Source organism: Notamacropus eugenii, chromosome 1, assembly GCF_028372415.1.
Source record: "Notamacropus eugenii isolate mMacEug1 chromosome 1, mMacEug1.pri_v2, whole genome shotgun sequence".
In the NCBI taxonomy this organism is placed as follows: Eukaryota; Metazoa; Chordata; class Mammalia; order Diprotodontia; family Macropodidae; genus Notamacropus; species Notamacropus eugenii.
Window position 1 is genome coordinate 99,041,686 of NC_092872.1, and position 21,978 is coordinate 99,063,663.

Sequence of the window (21,978 nt, forward strand, 5' to 3'; positions counted from 1 at the left end):
TGGGTTTCTGGCAAAAGAGATTTCTGTATTGATCCTGGCTGGATGTGATGGTTTCTCAGGTCACTTCCAATACTAAGATATTCTAGTTTTAGTAAAAATGGCACCCTATCTCGAAAAACTTCTTGAAGTCAGTCAAAAAACTCTGTAATTTAGCCCTTTTCTCTGTATTAGATCTTGTGCTTTGTGGAACTTTAAATATTCATATCTTATTTCCAATGGTACTTGTAATTAAAGTACAAGCATTTTTACAAACAAATTGTTTCAGAATCACAATTTCAAGTTGGGGAGGTTAATTGGGCCTTTTCAAAGTTCTCCAATGCGGCTCATACCTTTTCTGGTAGCTGGGATTCCACTTCTTTCTTCAGTCTCCTCAGCAGAAATGGTCGCAGCACTTTATGAAGACGTCTTATAATCAATATAGTTTCTTCTTCATTTAAATCCACCTACAAAATGATGCTAGTGAGTAGAACATCAGTTTTACTAAATTTTTTTTAAGAAATCATGCTATAAAATATAGCCTTTTTATAATGAATTTTCAGCACTTAATGGATCATTTCTTTCCAAAATCACTACCATCTATAGGCAACTGTGTCCAAGTCTACACATGGCTAGTATTTTTAAAAGTATCAAGTAATCAGCCCAAGGATGCCTTTACCCACTCAGTTATGATTAGCTACAGTAGCGTGTAATATAATGTGTTTATTTTACTTAATGTTCAAACAGAATTGGGTTCTTTAGAAAGATATTGCTTGTTTTAAAGCAAAAATCAGCTTTAGAAAGGTCACTGTGAAAATGCAAACTTTCTGAGGATAGGAAAGGTAGGAGATAGGAGATAGCAAAATATATGGAAAGGTACTTAGGAAATAGGGCATTGAACCTGAAAAGGGCAAGATGACCATAGAAGTCAGATTATTTGTGGTATTACTGAGTATCGTAGGCATGGCTTCCTCCACCTTTTCCCTATCTTTGTCCTGACTCTTCTGAGAGTCATTCACTTTTTAAAAAACAAAATCCCCTTCTCACTCCTCTGCCTCTCACAGATCTGCTCTAGAGGAAAAAATTATCTGTCGGAAGATTCTAAGTTAAGGACTTCTAAAAAACTACCCACCATATTGGTTTCACTGTTTACATAAGTGCAATCCAATGATCTTACTGACTAAATGCAAAACTTCCCACATATGAGAGAACTGAGGAGTTCAAGCCAAATAATTTCCCTGAAATGTCTTGCTGTGGTAATCTACATCTGCTGCTAAGAAAGCACCACCCACAAGATTCTGCTTTCTTTTCTTCTTACAAGAGTGTTTTCTCTCAGATAAGGACTATATAAGTCAGGACAGTTAGTGAAATGAAAGAAATGGAAATGTTTGGAGATGGTTGTTTTAGCCAAATATTCATGGGACTTATTCTAATGTACAAAATACATACATAACTTAGGCTGGACCAGTCAGAATGAAATGAAAGGGGTTTTACACAAAATTGGCAGAAAATGAGCTGAATAGATAGATTTGACTCATAAATACTTTATGTGCAAGTCTTGAAAAGGCAACAAATGGTCCAAAGGTGGAAATGTTTGACTTCTTTCTCCTGGTTAAGTTTAATAGTTAAATGATCCATAAACGTATCCAACAGGTCAGCTGTTCATTTTTCCTCTGCCTTATGTATTTAATATTCCTACTGATCAAGAATATTTGTGAAGCCTAAGTGACTTCTTGATGGAGATGTTTGCATAAATACATATAGTCAGGATGCAGCACCCATGACTAAAACTGGTTTTTGGGGGGAACAATTTCCTTGAAATTACAACATTCCCACAACGTACTTCAAACTGGAGGTCATTATTGACAATCTTTCTCTGATAACCATATCTCAAATGTTTGTTGTGTGTTTTGATATTCTCAGTAAGAAAGTCTATTTAATTTCAACTAAATGCTTTGTTATTTGCTATGAAAAATAAAAAGTGAAACTAGTACCCTTTCTCCAGTCATGGCAAAGGGGGCGTTAAACCACTGCTCAAATGTGCTACAGCTCTTGAAAATGGTGGGAAGAAGAAAGTTGAGGAGGGCCCAGAGTTCAGGTAACTTGTTCTGCAAGGGGGTCCCAGTTAAGAGTATCCGTCTTGGTGCCACATAGTGAGTATTCAAGACCTGAGTCAGCTTGCAATGATGATTCTTCATTCGGTGGCCTTCATCTACTATCATGTACTTCCACCGGATCTATATCAATATGAGAAAAGCATAACATTTGATTGAATTCTGAAAACTACAGATACTTTAAATATGCAGATTGTCCATCACACCAAAATGAAGTGTAAAAAGGTAAACAGCCCAAACCTCCTCTTCTGCAATAGATGTCACATTTCCTAACAATGAAAGAAGGACCTTTACAAACAAATCATCCACCTAAATCCAGATTCCTGGCATCAGAGCGCTCTTTTCACTATGCCATAAGGCTGACTCCGAACAGGAATTATGTGCTCTGGTGACACTGAGAGGTTCATATTCTTACTGCATTCATTTTGTAGATAGCACAAGAAGTCTCAGAGGCCAGCTACTCCATGGTAACTTATTAACAGGGCACTTGTGGCTGACACTATCTCTGTTTCAAGCATCCATCTTAGGTTGATGGACTGGTTGTGCTCATTTTTATTGCTCAGGGAAAAAAGTCAGAACAAAACAAAAACTAACATAAAGATACAGAGGCTTTGAAAGAAAAGGTAATGCAAAGACAACCCAGGAGATTATGTATATTTTGGGGGGAACTGTAGAGAGAAACAATAAGAAAGTCACATTTATAGAGCACTTCAAGGCTTGTTAGACATTTTGCCAACAGTTTTTCATTTAATACTCATGATTTATCTTACAGGTAGAGAAACTGAAACTTAGAGAAGTTCAGTGACTTACTCATGCTCACAAAATTAGTAAGTGTAACTGGACCCAAGATTCTTTTCTGATTCCAAGTTCACTATTCTGTCCTTCACACCATGGAAACAGAAGAGAAAAGCAACAGAGTTGGGCATGCAAAGAAACATATACCTGACCATTTCTGCCCCAACACCATTCCCTTCTCTCACCCCATTTCACAGCACTAGTCAATCACCTTCTGAATTCAAAGATGACACAGAATGCTCTCCTCTGCTGGTCCTCTTCTGCTAAGCTATGCTCAGCAATGGCTGCGGGCTAGAAGTTCTCTAAGCAAATTTAAGTCCTTGTAGTAAAAGGAAATATCTCATACTGCAAAAGTAAAAGACTGAATAGCCTAAATGTCTTACTTCCTCATTACATATATATTCAGGAATTGAAAGAAATAAAAAGTAGTCAGGGGGCAGAGCCAAGATAGTGGCATAGAAACAGGAACTTGTTAGTGTTCTCCCCCCAAATTCCTCAAAAAGCCTGTAAAAATAACTCTAAACAAATTCTAGAGCAGCAGAAGCCACAAAAAAAGAGACTGAAGCAAATTTCCAGCCCAAGACAATCTGGAAGATCAACAGGAAGGGTCTATTGCTGTGGGGTGGGAGCAGATTGCAGTTCCCATGTGCCATGCACGGAGCTGGAAAAGGCCTTAGGGGACTGAATCACTGACAACTGCTGCAGTTTCCAGACTTCTCAACCCACAAATTCCAAAGACTGCTTCAAAGGTCAGTGGGAAGGGTCTTACACCTGTCTAAGCAGTAAGTGTGGTCTGGCCCCAGCCCTAGCCCCAGCACCAGGGTGATGGCAACCACTTCTGAAGAAGAGGCTGCTTCCATAGCCCCACACTTAACAAAGAGCTAAAAAATCAAGTAACCGACTGAGAAAAAGAGTAAATGGGAGATGGGGGGAGAAAGAAACAGACTACAGATTCTTACTTTCTTGATGGAGAGGTATTTTCTTACATCATTGGTGATGACAAAGGTCAAAACATATAACAAAACCAAGCTCCTACACCCAAAACCTCCTAAAAAAATATGATTTGGTCTCAGGCCATGGAAGAGCTCAAAAAACATTTTGAAATTCAAGTAAGAGAAGTAGAGGAAAAATTGGGAAGAGATATGAGAGTGATGCAAGAAAATCATGAAAAAGGAGTCAACAGCTTGCTAAAGGAAACCCCCCAAAATGTTTAAGAAAATAGAAGCTTTAAAATTAGACTAACCCAAATGGCAAAAGAGGTCCAAAAAGCCAATGAGAAGAATGTCTTCAAAAGCACAATGGGCCAAATGAAAATAGAAGTCCAAAAGCTCACTGAAGAAAATAATTCCTTAAAAATTAGAATGGAGTAAATGGAAGCTAATGACTTCATGAGAAATCAAGAAATTGTAAAACAGAACCAAAAGAATGAAAAAATAGAAAACAATGTGAAGTATCTCATTGGAAAATAACTGACCTAGAAAATAGATCTAGGAGAGATAATTTTAAAATTATTGGACTACCTTCAGTTATCATAAACAAAAGACCTTAGATATCATTTTCAAGAAATTATCCAGGAAAATTGCCCAGATATTCTAGAACCATAGAGTAAAATAGAAATGGAAAGAATCCATCAATCACCTTCTGAAAAAGATCCCAAAAGGAAAACTCCTAGGAATATTGTAGCCAATTTCCAGAGTTCCCAGGTCAAGGAGAAAATATTACAAGCTGTCAGAAATAAATAATTCAAGTGTAGTGGAAACACAATCAGGATAACACAAGATTTAGCCTCTTCTACAGTAAGGGATCAGAGAGCTTAGAATATGATATTCCAGGGATCAAAGAAGATACGATTAAAACCAAGAATCACCTACCAGCAAAACTGAGTATCATACTTCAGGGGAAAAAATGGAACTTCACTGAAATAGAGGACTTCCAAGCATTCTTGAAAAGATTAGAACTTAATAGAAAATTTGACTTTCAAATGAAAGAACCAAGAGAAGCATGAAAAGGTAAACAGGAAAGAGTAACCATAAGGGACTTATTAAAGTTGAACTACTTATATTCTTACATGGAAAAATGATATTTGTAACTCACAAGACCTTCTTCAGTATTAGGATAGTTAGAGGGAATGTACGTATGTGTGTGTGTGTGTGTATATATATATATATATGTATGTATGTATGTATGTATGCATACATACACACACATATACGTACACATATATATATACATATGTGTGTGTGTGTGTGTGTGTGTGTGTGTGTGTATGGAGAGAAACAGAGAGAGACAGAAGGTGAGCTGAATATGAAGGGATGATATCTAAAAAGGAAAATTAAATGTTGAGAGGAATGTACTAGGAGAAAGAAAGGGAGAGGTAGAATGTAGTAAATCATCTCACATACAAGAGGCAAGAAAGAGCTTTTACAGGGAAGAAAGTGATGATGAGAGGGAATAAGTGAGTCTTTCTTTCATTAGATTTGGCTTCAGGAGGGAATAATACACACACTCAATTGGGTATGGCAGTTTATCTTACCCTAAAGGAAAGCAGGGGGGAAGAGGGTAAGAGAGGGGGGATAATAGAAGAGATGGCAGATTGGGGGAAGGGGTAATCAGAAGCAAACACTTTGGTAGAGGGAGAGGTCAAAGGAGAGAACAGAATAAATGGAAGGCAGGACAGGATAGAGGAAAATGTAGAGTCTTTCACAACATGACTATTATGGAAGTGTTTTATATTATTACACATGTATAATTTATACTCGAATTGCTTGTCTTCTCAATAAGGGTGGATAGGGAGGTAGAGAATGTGGAACTCAAATTTAAAAATGAATGCTAAAAATTGTTTTTACATGCAACTAGGAAATGATATATAGGCAACGGGGTATAGAAATCTATCTTGCCCTACAGGAAAATAGAAAGGAGGGGGATAAAAGGGAGGGCAGATTAGAGGAAAGGATAATCAGAATATATGCTGTCCTTGGGTGGGGAGAAGGGGTAGGTGGGGAGAAAATTTGAAATTCAAAATTTTGTGGAAGTGAATGTTGAAAACTGAAAATAAATTACTTTATTAACAAAGCGTTATAAAAAAAAGTAGTCAGACTAGGAAATCCAATCAGAAAGATGCTAAACATCCCTTTTACCTCCTCTACAAACAGCAAGTTCAGTGTTAAATATTATGTCTATAGCAACCAACGGCTGCTAGTTGTCCCACTGTCACTGTAGCAGAGAAAGCAGTTGGTAGCCAAAGTACATGTAGAATAATATTTACATTTTAAACTATCTTCCTGCCTAATTTAGTTTACAGAGTACTATAAAAGGAATCAAGAGACCTTAATTCTCCTTTTTTTCTGCTATTCTGTGACCTCGGAGAAAGTCATTGAATTAATTCCTTCAGTTGCAAAATGGAAGCAATATCTTTTACTCTCAGAAATCACTAAAGAATGCTGACAATCTTGTGTGAAAGACAAACTAGGAAGAAAGAAGTCACATCACAAAGTATTTTCCATAATAATAAAGAAAAGGTCTCAGTTTTTGATTGCCAAATTCTTCTGCAATGACAAACAACAGGGGAACAATAATACACTCAATGCCACTTCAACTGCCCGATCTCCTTAGGGGATATGTTTCTTCAATTCTGTTTCCTCCTATGACACCTTTAAGGGAAATCTCAGCTTTCTGAGCAAAGATTTATCAGAGTTCTGGATAGCAATCATGAACACATGTACATTACTAAGTAAAAAAAAAAAAACACAAAAAAGGGAGGAAACACTTAAAAATGAAAAGAAAATTTTAATATATATGCCATGAAAGTTAACTGTAACCAAAGTACTTGCAAATCAGTAGTTCTATATTTTAAATAAAGGCAGTATTGTATAGTGGATTGACCATTGGTCTTGTAATAAAAAGACTTGCATTAAAACATGGTTCTGATGCTTTCTAGGTATATGTTGTTGGGCAACTCATATGTGCCCATACTCTCAGAGCCTCAGTTTATTTCTTATAGAAATAGAAATACTTATACTCCCTACCTCACAGAATTGAAGGGAAAGTACTTGGTAGAACATAAAGTCTCTTACATAAATGTAAGCTATTATTAACTATCAAAAATTTATATATATATTTCTAAATTTAAAAAAAATAATGTTCTCTTTAAAGGCTGGCAAACATGACACTAATTTAAGGCTATCCAGAATACAAGTGAAGATTGGGTCTAAGGTAAAAACAATTTTCCGTAACTCCAAATAAACGGGCAAGAAAATACATCAATAATAATGAGCAACAGCCCAACTTTTACCAGGTGATATCTGAAAATGGAAAAGCATAGAAGCTGTAGCCAGGATAATTATTCATAGGGAGACAACCATATGGAAAGGCTCTAACTTTGCTGGGGAGTGACAAAGGAAATAAGAGGGATGAATCTGCGCTTCTGAAAATAACCCAGGGCAACAAAAACAATTAAGTCTTCCACTAGCAGGTTCAGAGCTATTAGGAAAAAGTGACACTAAGGAATCCACGTGAAATTTTTAAGAGAAAAGAAAACCAGTTCTCCCTATGAAAAAGGACAGGGACACAAACCAAGATAAGTCTCAGGGTAAATAATAAACATAAAAGAAAGTCTATGACCATAATATACCTATTACTCTTAAAAATAAATACATGCTGTATAGCAATCCAAACATACAAGTCACTTTGATTTTTCCAATTGTTTGAACCTTAAGGGGGTGATCTTTACTTGTACATAAAAGAAAAGAAAACCTACCTTAGCAAGAATGTGCTTATCCTTTATAATGTATTCATAAGTAGTTAAAAGGACGTTAAATTTTCCACTACGAAGTTGTGGAACAAGTGATCGGCGCATGGCAGGAGTGCCCTGAAAAGAAACCAGTATTTTTCATTATTTCTCACTATCTTTGCTGAACAGGGCAAAACTGTGACTGAAAGCTCATGTTATCATAAAGAGCTTGGCTCAATGGCACACATCTGGACACTCTTCTGGGCCCTGAAGAATGTTTTCCCAATGAAGACCAAAAAGAGAAAATGACAGTGACCTTGTTGTGGAGAATGGGCTGCTGGATGGAAAAGCATCGTGTCTATGGAAGTGTGCAGCAGGCAGGTGAGTGGCCTTGGTAATTGCTTGGCTTTATAGGAACAGTTGGAACTGCAGGAGCCTGACAGTGAACCATTCAGCAATACACAGAATGTGTAGTATTTATCATTTGTATTACTCTCATCAGAAACCTTGCAATATGATAATTAACAATTTTCTTCAGCATTTCACTATCTGAAAGTAATTATGGTTTATTACAGTAATCTTCTAGGGATGATTAACTCTCACTGTTTAGTACATGATGTACATGACAAAACTTTACAACCAAATACAGTTCACAGATGTGCATATGGAATGAAGAAAATATGATCTATTTTTACTTTTCCAGATTTGTATACAAAAGCAGCATTTCAAACCTTGTAGGAGATTTTCACCACAGAAGGAGCCCATTTGTCAAATTCATATGTCCAGTTAGATAAAGTCCTACAGAAGAGAAAACAAAGACACAGAATTTGCATGAGTCAGTGGTCACAAGTATGCTTGCCTATTTGCAGCCTTCACATTATAAAGTCCTCTAGAATATACCATGTATCACACCTACATACTCATTTTTAATGATACGGGCAGTAAGAGAAATTGAGATAAATACTAGAAACACTGTCCTGTAACATTGAAAATCTGTTTGAAAAACAATTCCCCCAAAGATCTTACACAAAGTAAAGGGGACCCATAGATAGCTACTGAAAAAGGAAGCAAATTAACGATAAAATATTGGCAGAATGAATGATGAATTTCCAAGAATCATACATTGGCAATTTGAAAGTAAATGAGTCAGTTTAAAAAGAAGAGTCAAAAAGTTCAAAGCTATGTAAACAAATAACTTCCATGAAGAAGCCTCTGTGTGTGTGTGTGTGTGTGTGTGTGTGTGTGTGTGTGTGTGTGTGTGTGTGTGTGTATTGGGGCTGGGAGAGAGGGGGAGGGGGAGAGAAAGAAGGGGAGAGGGAGAGAGAGAGAGAGAGAGAGAGAGAGAGAGAGAGAGAGAGAGAGAGAGAGAGAGAGAGAGAGAGCTCTTCAATGTGTTTTAAAATATTTTCTAATATTGTACCAGACTGAAACCTGTGTGCTATTATGAAAATATTTTCTAGGCACACACTGATTAAAAACTATAACTAGAATGCTGAGGTCATGAGGTAGTAGAGATGGGGTAGAGGGCTGGATTTGTAGTTAGAGGACCCAGACTCAAATTTCAGCTCTCCCACCTATGTGACCTCAGAGGAGTGACTATCTCTCCTGTGGTAGCAAAATCAGAAAACGCTGAGGAAACAAATGTTTGAGCTTCCAAACATATTGACTTATTAAGCAATGCATGACAATTGTGTAACAAATTGGGGCCAGGTCTCCTCAGCTTGGCACTGGACCCTGAATACAGGAGGAGAGAATTTTTTATGCTTTAAAAAATAACGATAAGCAGGATAAAAAACAGGATATCTAATTAGGCAATCTGATTTCTAATTGGTGGAAAGATTAGGGGCTTTCCAGGTTGGAAGGGGGAAAGTGAACTGGTGCAAATCAGAAAAAGAGGTGTCCCACTCCTCCCCAAGTGTCCATATTCAATCAAAGGAACAGTAACCGACTGACCACTGCAGGATCAGTTTTCCGAAAAGACACATTGGGTTAGAGGAGACATATAATTGTGAGAAAACTCCTCGCATCAGTCTTTGGATCTGCCAGTTTTCTGGTCACCATAACCAAGGTCCTTAGTTAAGGGACTCTAAGCAGCAGGTAGAGGTGGACTAGCTTACCAGTCACACAGGACTAGATTCAAACAACGCCACAAAGTTTTCTCACAATTCCCATAACTGAATAAAGTTTTCTCACAAGACAAAAGTTATACTAGACTTATAATTGAATAGAAAAGGAACTGAGCTAGCTCCAGAATTGAATCACAAGATGGCATCAGTGTGGTTCACTCCATTCCCACAATTCCCTCACTCTGGACCTCAGTTCTTAATCTGTAAAATAAGACTGACTTAGATGACCTTGAAGATTCCTTCCAGTTCTAAATGATCCTATTACATTCCTAACACAATAGATATTCTGATCTGAGTGAGAAAAATCACTCTATGAGTTTTTTATACACAGTGGTTTATTATTCAAATAATGCTGAGACATAAAGAGAGAAACTTTAAAATAGCATGCCATGGGAACACACACACACACACATACACACACGCACGCACACCCACAGATTCTCAAGAGAGGCTACTTTAGAAAGAAGAGGAAAGTAAGTGGACAGCAAGACAGAGCACAACAAAAGCACACAGCAACAAGTACTGCCACACTTATAATTCAGTTCAATGCAAATTATGGAAAATACTAATAAAGGACGGTCCATTTAAAAATATGGTTAAGTGAGTTTGAAGCCAATTCAATTTGACAACCTTTCCTAAGCATCTACCAAGTACTAGGGGTCTTTAAGGCTATCATCTGTTGCACAAGTCTTTTAGAAACTGAGGGAATGTTTAAGAAATATTTCCTTTTAGCGGATGAGTTGTACCATACACAGTGGATGCTAACAGTAATGGCTGATAAAAGCATTTGATTCCATCTATATATGCTGCCTTTACTAGCCAATCACTGAGTGATTTGGGGACTGGGGGGACAGTATTTAGATTCAGAATATGTATTATCTGATTGCTTATTGAACTTTACCATTAAGTGTAAAACAAGGGCAAGCTGCTAGTAGGCTGATCTACAACGGACAGAAAGATAAGTGCGGATTCTTTACTTACGAAAGGGGAACAATGATGAGATAGGGTCCGTTGAGTCTTTTGTGCTCCATCAGATAAGTGATGAGTGCGATCGTCTGTATGGTCTTTCCTAGCCCCATTTCATCAGCTAAAATTCCATTCAAATTGTTATTATACAGTGAAACCATCCATTCCAGGCCCTGGAGCTGAAATGAAGAATAATTGCTTCAATTATCCAAGATCTGCACAGGTAATTAATACTAGTACAAATGAAGTGAAGCTCTGACTTCTTCACTTCTTAGTGCTATAGGTTGGGGTTTCCCACCATCGGAACATGGGGAAACACTGGCACAAAAAATCACTTAAAATACAAGCTTTTAATAATCATTGCTGCTTGGCAGGTGCTGTGTGTTAATCAGATTTAAGATTACTTACTGTGGCATGCTGACAGGATTTTTAAGCAGCTTTCTTATTCATACTCAGTTAACATTTCATAATTTATGGAATTCTAAAATTATTTCAAACATAGAGTCCTGAACTCAAATCCAACACTTTTTCAAAACAAACAAACAAATAAACCAGAAAGGGTCTTTGGCACAGGTGAGAGAAAATCAGAGAGAACCTGTCCAATAAGCCATCTTTCTTTTCATGGAAATATTTCCTCTGCCAGAGGGACAGGAATACTATCCTGGGAGTAGGGTCACAGACTCCTTCCTGGAAATGGAACTACACAATTTTGCATGGAAAATCTGTAATGTGGGTACCATATGGTCAGGTAATTGGGAGCTGATTGCACAGTACTACATAAAATATACTTCTTGCATACAAAAGAACTGGCACATACGAAAGCAAATTCTCAACTATTCACACAAAGGGAAGGAAAAAAGGTATAAAAAAATCCAAAAGGTTGCTTTTTGGAAAAATATTAATCTCAAAAATTTTTGGAATTTTGTTTTGGTAAAATACCTTTATGAAATGTACTCTTTTTTTGTGAAGGAAACTAAACTACCTAAAATAGTTTGTGTACACAAATATTACTATTAGTCCAGATTTTTCAAGTCCATAAGGAATAGAAAATTGAAGTACATTCCATGGTCCCAAACTGTTCCATGCACTCAGCACCTATATTTTTTACACCAATATTCACCTAGTGAGGTTATAGGGCTATAAATCATGGAAATACTAGGATCTCAAAAGAATTACAATTGTAGTTGATCCAAAGGATTATAAAAAGATTCTCATTGAATGTAAATAAGCAATAGCTTATTAGCAACCATGATTTGTGTGCAAGAAGTGTCATAAAAGATGTAAGACCAGAAAGAAGGTGGGCCATTCGGGGGTGACAATAAGGGATGACAATGAGGGATGACAGGGAAACAGCTCAAATGTTGCACCTGTAGCCATAAAATATTAAAAGAACCTGAGGAAGTCCTCCAGCATAGTGAATGGAGTCTCTATGGAAGATTTATAGAAAGATGTAGCCAAGAGTTAACCAAAATAATAAAACACAGATGAGTTGCAATATCCATTGGTGGAAAGAAAAAGGAAATCACTGTGGATCCTTTAAGTACTGGAATATATGGACAAACCAAGTGATCTAGCCAACGAATCTTTTAGTGCCTATGATGAGGAAAGTTTGTTGCCTTGTCCCCAAACAAAGAGGATACAAAGATGTGAATACTTAATGGAAAAAGATTTGCCTTCAAGGTCTTGGACCTCCAGAAACATACAATTTAGTAAAGAGACTAAGACATGCACATAAGTAATAAAACAAAAAAATTTTTTAAAGAGTTTACTATGTGCCAGGTACATGGGAGGTGGTAGGAATACAAATACATAGAATGATACACTACATGGGATATACAAAGTTCAAATGAGAGATTTTTCTGGATAGTATGACCAGAGAAGGTTTTATGGCAGGTAACCTTTGGGCTGAGTTTTGAAGAATGGGTAGGATTTCAGTACTCAAATGTGGGGAAAGCATTCCTTTTTCTAATCTCTGTCTTCCTCATTGCCTCATTGTCTAGCATTGTGCTCTGTACCCTGTAGGTAGTTATGCAACTTTTGAATTTAATTTTGTTGGAGGGAATAGCATGCACAAACACAGAAATAAAACATACAAGGTGTGTTCAAGAAATGGCATGGAGTCAAATTTGACATCATAGAGTTTGTGGAAAGAAAGAATGTATGAGAAAGAAAAAGAATTGGAAAGATAGTAATGATCGATGTTGTCCTAATGCCTCCAAGACGATGAAGGACAGCAACCTGAAATTGTAAAACCTGAGTGTCAATAATCCACAAGCAGATAGTGAAGAGTTGCTTTTGCAATGTTTTCCCAGTATTGATCTATAGAATTGTGATACTCCATGGGATACGATCCGAGGTTTCATGAACAATTTCAATGCTAGCACTATTTCACTTCTAAAATAAAGCATGTGAAATGTGTCAAAATGCTTCTCATACATGACGCTTTTTCAGTATAAAAATCATTTTGTTCCAACATTTCTTGAGCCCCTGATTTATCTCAGGAACATGTTTTAGATTAATATTTATATGGTCTGTCCATGTATTGGAATCCCAAGGGTCCCATGATTAAAAGAGCTTAGAAAACACTGAAGTATGGGCTACATTTTGAATACATACAAACACAAACCAAAAAAATTAGGAATCATGATATATTCGCTCATTTCCTCAGAGTAATCAGATGGCAAAGGTGGATTCTGCACTGTGTCCTATGCTCCCTTCTCATAGCCATCCCTCATTCCCTAAAATGCAAATAAATCTGTTAATATTACAAAGTTACGATCAACACATTCTTTCATCTATTAAGGTGTCAGGAAAGCATAAGGTCCTTTTGAATGTTACATAAACTTCAAACCAACTGTTGTTTTATACTTTAATTTCATTACTTTGATTTGGCCTTTGAAGAAAGGCCACTTTCTTTACAAAAGACTTATGAAAGGTTGTAGGAGGGAAAAATTGGCCTTTCTCTAGTTCATCACTCAGAAAAACAACCGTTTGCTTCTTAGAACAAGCTTTATTCAGGGCACGCACTCTTAACCTACTTTCCACTCCTCTAGAAAGAACAAGAACACCCCAAGTTGGCACACTCAGTTCTTTCTAGACATATTACCTAATTCTCTCTTACTTCCATAGCCTTTAATAAACAACCTGTATTCCCTCTTCCTTGTTACTTCTTGCTCATGGTGGCTAAAGTGGGTAGGTGTTTCTGCCTAAGACATGAAGTCCCCATTTTGGTTAACTTCTCCTTAAACTAAATTCCCAAGTTAGAGAATAAGGAATTATGTACTCTAATGAGTTTAGAGCCCTGAGCAAATGGGATTGCTGAAAATGACAAAGACTCACCCTTTGATAGTCTAAACGTCACTTAAAACTCTAATCCAGTAAATGCCAACTAGCACATGAAACCACACAGACACTAAAGGTCAAATTTAAGCACAGAAAAAATAGCAATCTTGTGTAGGTAAGAAGCAGTCACTTAAGCTCCTGGTCCTCAGTTTTCTCATCTGTGAAATGAGGCAGTTGAATCAGCCACCTCCAAGAATTGCTCTAACTCTATGACCTGTGATATAATAGATATTCCCTGTGTTAATAGGACATAACTTTGAATTTCATGGTAATAAGCATATGTATTCAATTTGTCCATCAGTTGAAATAAATGCTAAGCTAAAATTTCATAAAACTGAATTTGTCACAAAACCCTAAAGGCATAAAATTAGCTTACTCTAGTGAAAAGAAATAAGACTCAGTCACTGTCATGGAAGCAGCAAATGCAGAAAAGTTTGAAGGTGAAGCTTTCTCCTTAGAGGAAAGTAGAGTTTATTATTAAGACAAATTATCATATTTTTATATTCCTACAAAGTAGACACTAGATCTCCTCAAATAAAAGTCATTTCTCAAACTCTAAGTATAGTGATAAATAAAAATATTTCTTACTACAGCTTTGGGAAAAGAATCATAGGATCATCTGTTTAGAGCAAGAAGGGACCTTAGGGGCCCCAGCAACAGAGGCCCACATACCTAGAACTGGAAGGGACTTTACAGGCCATCCAGCTCAAAACCTTCATTTCTTACAGCTGAGGAAAGCGAGGCTCAGAGAATGTCAGTGACTTCCAAGGGTGACGGGGTTAACAAGTGTCTGAGGGCAGATCTGAATTCAGGCCTTCCTGATCCCCAGTCCATCATTCTGCCTCCTGGATGCATGATTGGTTGCTACCCTTCAGCATCATGGGTCATTTGCAACTTTCCCTTTCTTTTCACATAATTTGTCTTCAAGCAGCAAAAACTTCAAGCACTCAACAAATGTAAGCTATACGCTCAAGTTGAAAAAAAATAGATGAAATACTTCTTTTCTGCTCCCAAAGAAAACCCAAACCACATTTTTTTACCTGATAATGCTTTAGGGTGCCGTTAATGAGAAGAGCAGACTGCTTCTCTACCCTCTCTGATATTGCATGAGCTACAGTGTAGTAGGACTGGGACCCTCTCGCACTATACTGCATGCTGTATTCGTCATCCACATCTTGCTTGGCAGTCCTGAGACAGACAAAGTAGAGAGGAATTCCATTCAGACATCCATGCCATGTAGGGTGGGCTTAGGTCAGCACATTGAGGTTTTAAGGGTTCTTAAAGAAAATACACAATGAGTCAACTGTAAAACTCCCCATTTCAGCAAAGGGAGCACATGGCTACTCACTCAATGATCTGCTTAGCATCTTTCTCAGAAACTTCTTCACTGTTTGGATCAAGAAGTATCTTCTCTTCTGTTTCCTGCCTGCTAAGTTCCTCTTCATCATCCTAGAGGAGAAATTCAGAAACTAGAAAAGTGGTGCTTTAGTACAGCCCTATCATGTTAATTTTCTGAAAACACATCTCATTATACGCTGAAGTAAATGTAACAAACAAGACAAATTCAAAGAGATTTCTCTTTAAATCAAAGGGTAAGAGATAATTCTCCCCACTCCTTTAAATGATGAGATCACAAGCTTAAAGAAAAGTGGTTACCAAGTTCAGTTCCTGGTTCCCAGGAAAACATAATCATCCAAAGAAGCAGCTGTTTATCCTTGCTGTATCACTTAAAATTCTTTCAGGCCATATTTATCCTCAGTTTCTGCTTTCTGGTGCTATGTAATAATGTTTCTAAGGATTTTAGGCAAGACTGTAATAACTCCGTTAACTAATCATCATTTCACTTCAAGAGTTCCAAAGCTTCATTAAATTTCCAGACTTTACCTTATTTCATAGATTTCACAGAATGTCAGGGAGAGTAGGGACTTAGAGACATCACTGAAGTCCAATTCTCCCACTTTACAGATGAGGTATATTATTGTTGAGTAGTTTCAGCCACGTCAGACTCTTTGTGACCCTCATTTGGGGTTTTCTTGGTAAAGATACCGGAGTAGTTTGCCATTTCCTTTTACAGTTCATTTCACAGATAAGGAAACTGAGGCAAACAGAGTTAAATGACTTGCCCAGGGTCACACAGTAAGTGCCTGAGACTGGATTTGAACTCAGGAAGATGAGTCTTCCAGACTCCCTGCCCAGCATTCTATGCACTATGGTGCCACCTAGCTGCCTCAGAGGATATTCCCTTCCCCAGTCACACAAGTACTTAGGGGCAGTTAGGATTTAAACTCAGGTATCTTGAACTCCCAGAGTAGCCTCATATGCATTTCATGCTTAAAAAGAAAAAAACAAAAGATTTAAAATATACTTGTCAGGCAAGTCTTTTGTGAAACTCTTAGAGCCACTTTTCAAACAGCTACTTACCAATTTACCTTAAATAGAAAAAAGAAGTATTAATTTTATCAACTATATGTACAGATTAACTATCAAAAAAAGCCTAGTAAATTCTTGATATTTATTTGTAAGTCTCCTTTTACATTTGTTTCTATGCTACAGTACTGCCTTATGAGGAAATCTGCTTATAATGAGGTCTGCTGGGTATGTAAGTAAAGAAGCTCCCTTGAGATGTTCAAGACCACCTCTTCTCATGCTGAATTCTACTCAACAGTCTTAACAGGCAAATTTCTGTTAAACTTATGTGAGGACCAAGCTTAAACATTAACAAGAAAAACCATTATCAAACAAAAAGATATATCATACTTCTATCAAATGTTGTTACTGTTGGAGTTCTACAGAATTATCTTTTTGGATGCACAGTAAGCGTTATCTTTGAGAGAATAATAAAATGTTCTTTCTTTAGGGAAGGAGGCATATCAAAAGAAAAGAAACATTGAGCCCCTTCAGAAAGAAGTTTCAGGATCCTATAAGAAGCAAGAGATGTCAAACTAGGGCCTTCTCTAAGCCTCCTACACATACTCCCAAGGTACCCAGTCTTAAGTATTATTTGATGCCCGAAGAAATGGCAGAACTTGACTTCCATGAACTGCTCCTAAAAGCCATAGGAGTCTGTTACTTATTTTCCTTGTCAATTTTTCTCTACCTTCAGCAGTCACTTCATCTTGATGGCAGCTTTCTCTCTTTATGGTGCCACACCACCACTTTAAATGATAGAATTTGTTGTCTCCCCAGCACCCCCAACTGATCAGAAATGCCATTAGTAGTGAGAGACAGGCGAGATGTCTGGCACCTACTAATCCAGAGGACTAGCAGCCAGCAAAAGGTCTTCCAGAGCCACCTCTAAATTGGATGTAGCTAATGATCTTAAGAGGCAAGAGAAGGTAGAAAGTTACACATAGACTGAATTCAAGGATAAGATTCCTTCCCTACCTACTATCAAACCAGTATACAGAAAAGAAATATAGATACATACCTCCTCCTCATATTCAGAATCACTCTCCTCACTATCAGATCTAGGCGCAACTTCATAACTACAGGAGAAGGGGGAAAAAGAGATAGGAGGGGAGGTTATTTCTTTGATTCATACATTAATATTGATGTATATTCTATGGGCTGTAACAAACATGGAGATACACACACACACATATATGTATACACACACACACACACACACACACACACATATATATGTTGGTTTTTATGGGAGGTAAACTTAAGTCAAGTTCAAGTACTGTTCACTTGTCAACCAAAATCTAAAGAAATGAGAGAACATCGATAACATATAACATCATTTGAAAGATGAAACAAAACAAAACCTTTTTTGTGTGTGTGCTAACCACTCACCCAGGATTCATCTCCAACCACGCATCCAGCTGACTGGCTTTCGGAGCTTCAGGACCAAGGAGAACTTTGCCGGTTTCTGTGTGAGTCACTTTCACAGGAAGATCACTCATCTGACTGCTTTCATCTATTGGCTATCAAGGGAAAACCAATATTACCATTTGATGGAAACTACAAGGATGACTTCTAAGAAAGAAGGAAAAGAAAAGTGTACTACAGCTTACCTGAGCTCTTGTAATGGCTCCCTTCTTGTTTATGATAGGCTGGTTTCTTTCCCCATCATCCTACATGTTCCCTAACACACAGCACAGAGTCTATGACTGTAACCCACATTTCTGTAGTAACTGATGTTTTACAAAATGATTTCCTCACAGCTACCCTATGGGTTAGGGAGAATAAGGAGCATAACCTCCACTTTTTGTAGGAGAAAACTGATGTTCAGAGAAGTTCTATGATTGTGCCAGGTCTCAGTCACGAACTTCTAATTTCATATCCAAAGCTGATGATTATATATCATGTTTCCTCAGTATCATGTAAATAAATACACTAGTACTTTCACTAAATCTGAATTTATTAATAAAAACACCTTTGACTGAAGTTGATAACTAAATTATTTCTAAGTACTTTGCTAAGAAAACTAAGCATGTAAATGAACTGCAGGAGACATATGTAAGCCCACCTAAGAGAATAAGCTTTTTCTTGGAATTTAGAGTGAGCATTATATCTATGCAAATGGATACTGCAAATGAACATGTGACCTTGTCTTCTCAAAACCTAGCCGTGCGGGGAATCGCTTTGGAAATTCTTGATTAGAGAAGAGTAGTTAATAATTACTTGAAAGTTATAAAACAGGTATTTTTTCCTAAAATTAACAATTCAAACTATCCACTAATTATGATTTACTTTTCCAAAATCATTTTAATTAAAAAAAAGAGAAGAAAAGGTGTGTTTGTTACTCTTCTACTCTTAATTATCGTAACAATAAATGCTAGAAAGCGATCAGAAACCAATCAATGGCAGATGAACAAACACTGTAAGTAGCAACCTTTGACAAAAAGAATTTTTTTAAAAAAGAGGTAGCTAAGTCCATCCCATTCTTTTGCTGGCTTGTGTCACTACTGGCCATGAAATCCATGGCCTTGCAAAGCAAGATGACACTCCCTCCCTTGTTAATGTAAAAGGGTAACTAGGCACCAGTTCACTTGTTAAAGAAGGAAATCTACCATGTACCATCATTTCACATGACAATACCCTACTTCATTATCTTCAACCATTCCAGAATAGTTTGTTTCATTGCTTGTGTCATGCCAGAAAGAAAACAAAATGATTTTCCCTAGAAGGCAGAACTTCTGAAATCATATCCTTAGCATAGGAAGCTCCTCTCTGTCATCTCTTTTACCAAACAGATTGTGCACAAGGCACATTCATTTTGCAAACCCTCATACAACATGTGAGGATCTGCTAAGATACAGAGCAGTATGTATCATATGTCCAAGAACAGTGACTCATTTTGGGAAGAGAGAATGTCTGCATTCTTGTTACATGCTAAATTGGCTCACTCTCTCCTTGTTAACACAGAGCTGTTCTTTGGCATTTTTGGACATGGCTAGGTTCTTTATAAATTAGTTTAGGCTCTGAGGGTTCAAACGTAAAGCATTGTTTCTCACACCATCTTGCATTCATAATTTCTCATATGTGTTATTTAATCACTTTTTCTATTAATAGGTTTTGGCAAGTAAGTAACCTTTTCTGCTGAAGTGTTGACTTTTTTTTTTTTTTAACATAGCTATAAAACATGGAAAATAAAGTATTCCACATATTGCCATTTTATATTTGACACAGACGTGAAACTTTAAGTTCCCATGATTTCAGTGTAAAGGGCAGGAAATATTCATTGCATGGAGGCAATAACAACAGCAATGATGGGTAGCATTTATATTGATTCTTAAGATTTTCAAAGCAATTTTCAAGCATTATCTCTATAACCCTCACAACAACCCTGAGAGGTAGGTTCTATCATTAGCCCAATTTTACAGATGAGAAAACTAAGGCAGAGGTCAAATGACATTGCTAGCAATGTCTGAGGCTGAATTTGAACTCAAGTCTTGCTAATTGCAGTGGGTCCAGTTCTCTGTCCTCAGCATGCCACCTACCTGCCTCCATTCAGTAAGCAGCAGAGAGGCTGTAGAAGTTCTTACCTCCCCATCTGGTCCCAGGCCAGACTCCATTCCCTCGGCATTCTCTTGTTCCTTCTGCAATAAAGTAAATTCGAATGTCATTTTCCAACCAACAACCCAGAGGAGGAATTTGATGAGAGCTAATTATTTTCCAGTATTTCATGACTACATTTCCCTTAACAGCAGCATGTTAAAATGTGAGCCATACTTTCAAATCTGAACACCAAAGAAGGGTAGAACATTAAAGAAGATATCAGCAAACTACAATATCAAATAAAATGAATACCCTAGGAAAAGCCTACTGAGTATTGACTACATCCAAAAATCATTAGTTTAGACTGTGTGTCTCTGCCAGTGCTTTGCTGTTGCTGACTGGTGACAGTGGAGGGGATGAGAAGATCTGAACAGCTGACTAAGATTGTGCATTTTTAAACTTGTGATGTGAGGTCATGGAGCCTTTACTCAAGAGTTGTAACTCTTAGATTTCTCCCCCTACCCCCTCTGCAACCATTATCATATCTCAAATCCAATACAGAAGCTTCCCTTATTCGCTGGGTCCTTTGGGGCATCAGGCAAAGCATGCATTGAACAAACATGATCTCTTGTAGATTGTGAAATCTAGGAGAATGTAAAATGATATTACTTGTTGGAATACCTTCCTTTACTGTGTTATATGTGCTTTCATTTTTTATATAACTCTCCCAAAGAAAAGCCTCCAGTGGGATTTTAGGGAGGAAATGGAACCATGAAAAGTCAAGCTCTTATACTGCTTGAACATTTCTAAAATAATATCACTTCAGATACTACATGCATGTGGAATAAAAAAGGAAAGCTGGCATTTCTGTATCTATGGTAATCTGATCTCTGATAAGCCAAATACAGACTAAATGGGGCTTTCACATATAATCAACAACTTGACAAGTAAGAGTTGCTATGTCTTTACCATAGAAAATCAACACTACTGCTAAATAATGAAATGAAAAACTTATCTTCATTTACTTTATCAGGTCGCTTTTAATGAGACCCTTCTCTCCTGAGGGCTTTAGCTGATTAAAAATATATACAATGATACAGAAGCAGCATTTAATTAGCTTGTTTGCTTAAGCAACTCCTTTTGTGATACATTTTTACCTAACAAGAAAACCATTTGTCTCCTGACAAAACATAACTTTCTCTGAGTTGGTGTTAAGGTTTTTCCCTACAGCATATCCATTTTTTTCTTTCAATTATCTCTTGATTCTTTTTATGGGCATATGGTTATCACATACTGGGATCACATTGATTTACAAATGCCTGAAATGGCTATTTTCAATCTGTAGCATCATCTCTCCATACTGTATACAGTTACATGATTTTATATTTACTGAGGAAAGCTATACAAAATGAAAAATAAAGCAAGAACAATAACCCAGAACTTAAAGAAAATGACAACAATATTCCTTTTAATATGACAATCTCCTTGGGCAACCTCCCTAAGGGAAAGAAAATATCTTGCTGGTTACGTTTTTTTGTTTTTTATTACTCATTTGAACTAGTCACAATTAATTACTGCAATATGAAAAAAAAAGATCAGAGAATTTTGAGCTTTAATAAAAATACTTGTAAACATGAAGAAATCACTTAGAGAAAGATCTAAATCCAGCCCTCTCTCCATTTTGTAGGTGAGGAAAATGAGGTCCAAGAAAGGTAAAGTAACTTGCCTACCATCACTGAGGGTGAGTATACAGAACAAAGTTTCAAACCCTTGTTCTGTGTTCCTTCCATTTCAATCCTATATTTCTTCTCTTACACGATATTTATATTATAAATTCTTTCCTGTTAGGTAGGGAGTTTGGGCATATATTTTTAAAGAAAGTGCACAAACACTGAGAAATGCTACCTCTCCTAAGATGTAAAAAGTTATTTTTTTCTTTCAAGAACACAGAATAATAGGATTTAAGAATCAGAATGGAATTTAG

At 37.0% G+C, this 21,978-nt stretch overlaps 1 protein-coding gene across 8 annotated transcripts in view; it reads right to left on the reverse strand.

The window, feature by feature from the left end:
• Nucleotides 1-21,978, reverse strand: part of SMARCA2 (SWI/SNF related BAF chromatin remodeling complex subunit ATPase 2) — a 203,918-nt gene that overhangs the window by 100,149 nt on the left and 81,791 nt on the right. For all 8 annotated transcript variants that reach the window (XM_072610780.1, XM_072610788.1, XM_072610797.1 and 5 more), the window contains 10 exons: nt 20,042-20,095; nt 17,847-17,977; nt 17,476-17,533; nt 15,397-15,497; nt 15,089-15,236; nt 10,722-10,885; nt 8,346-8,412; nt 7,642-7,752; nt 1,971-2,213; nt 330-443 (listed from right to left, as the gene is read on the reverse strand). In XM_072610780.1, coding sequence (XP_072466881.1) covers nt 330-443; nt 1,971-2,213; nt 7,642-7,752; nt 8,346-8,412; nt 10,722-10,885; nt 15,089-15,236; nt 15,397-15,497; nt 17,476-17,533; nt 17,847-17,977; nt 20,042-20,095 — 1,191 coding nt within the window. The remainder of the gene's footprint in view (nt 1-329; nt 444-1,970; nt 2,214-7,641; nt 7,753-8,345; nt 8,413-10,721; nt 10,886-15,088; nt 15,237-15,396; nt 15,498-17,475; nt 17,534-17,846; nt 17,978-20,041; nt 20,096-21,978) is intronic.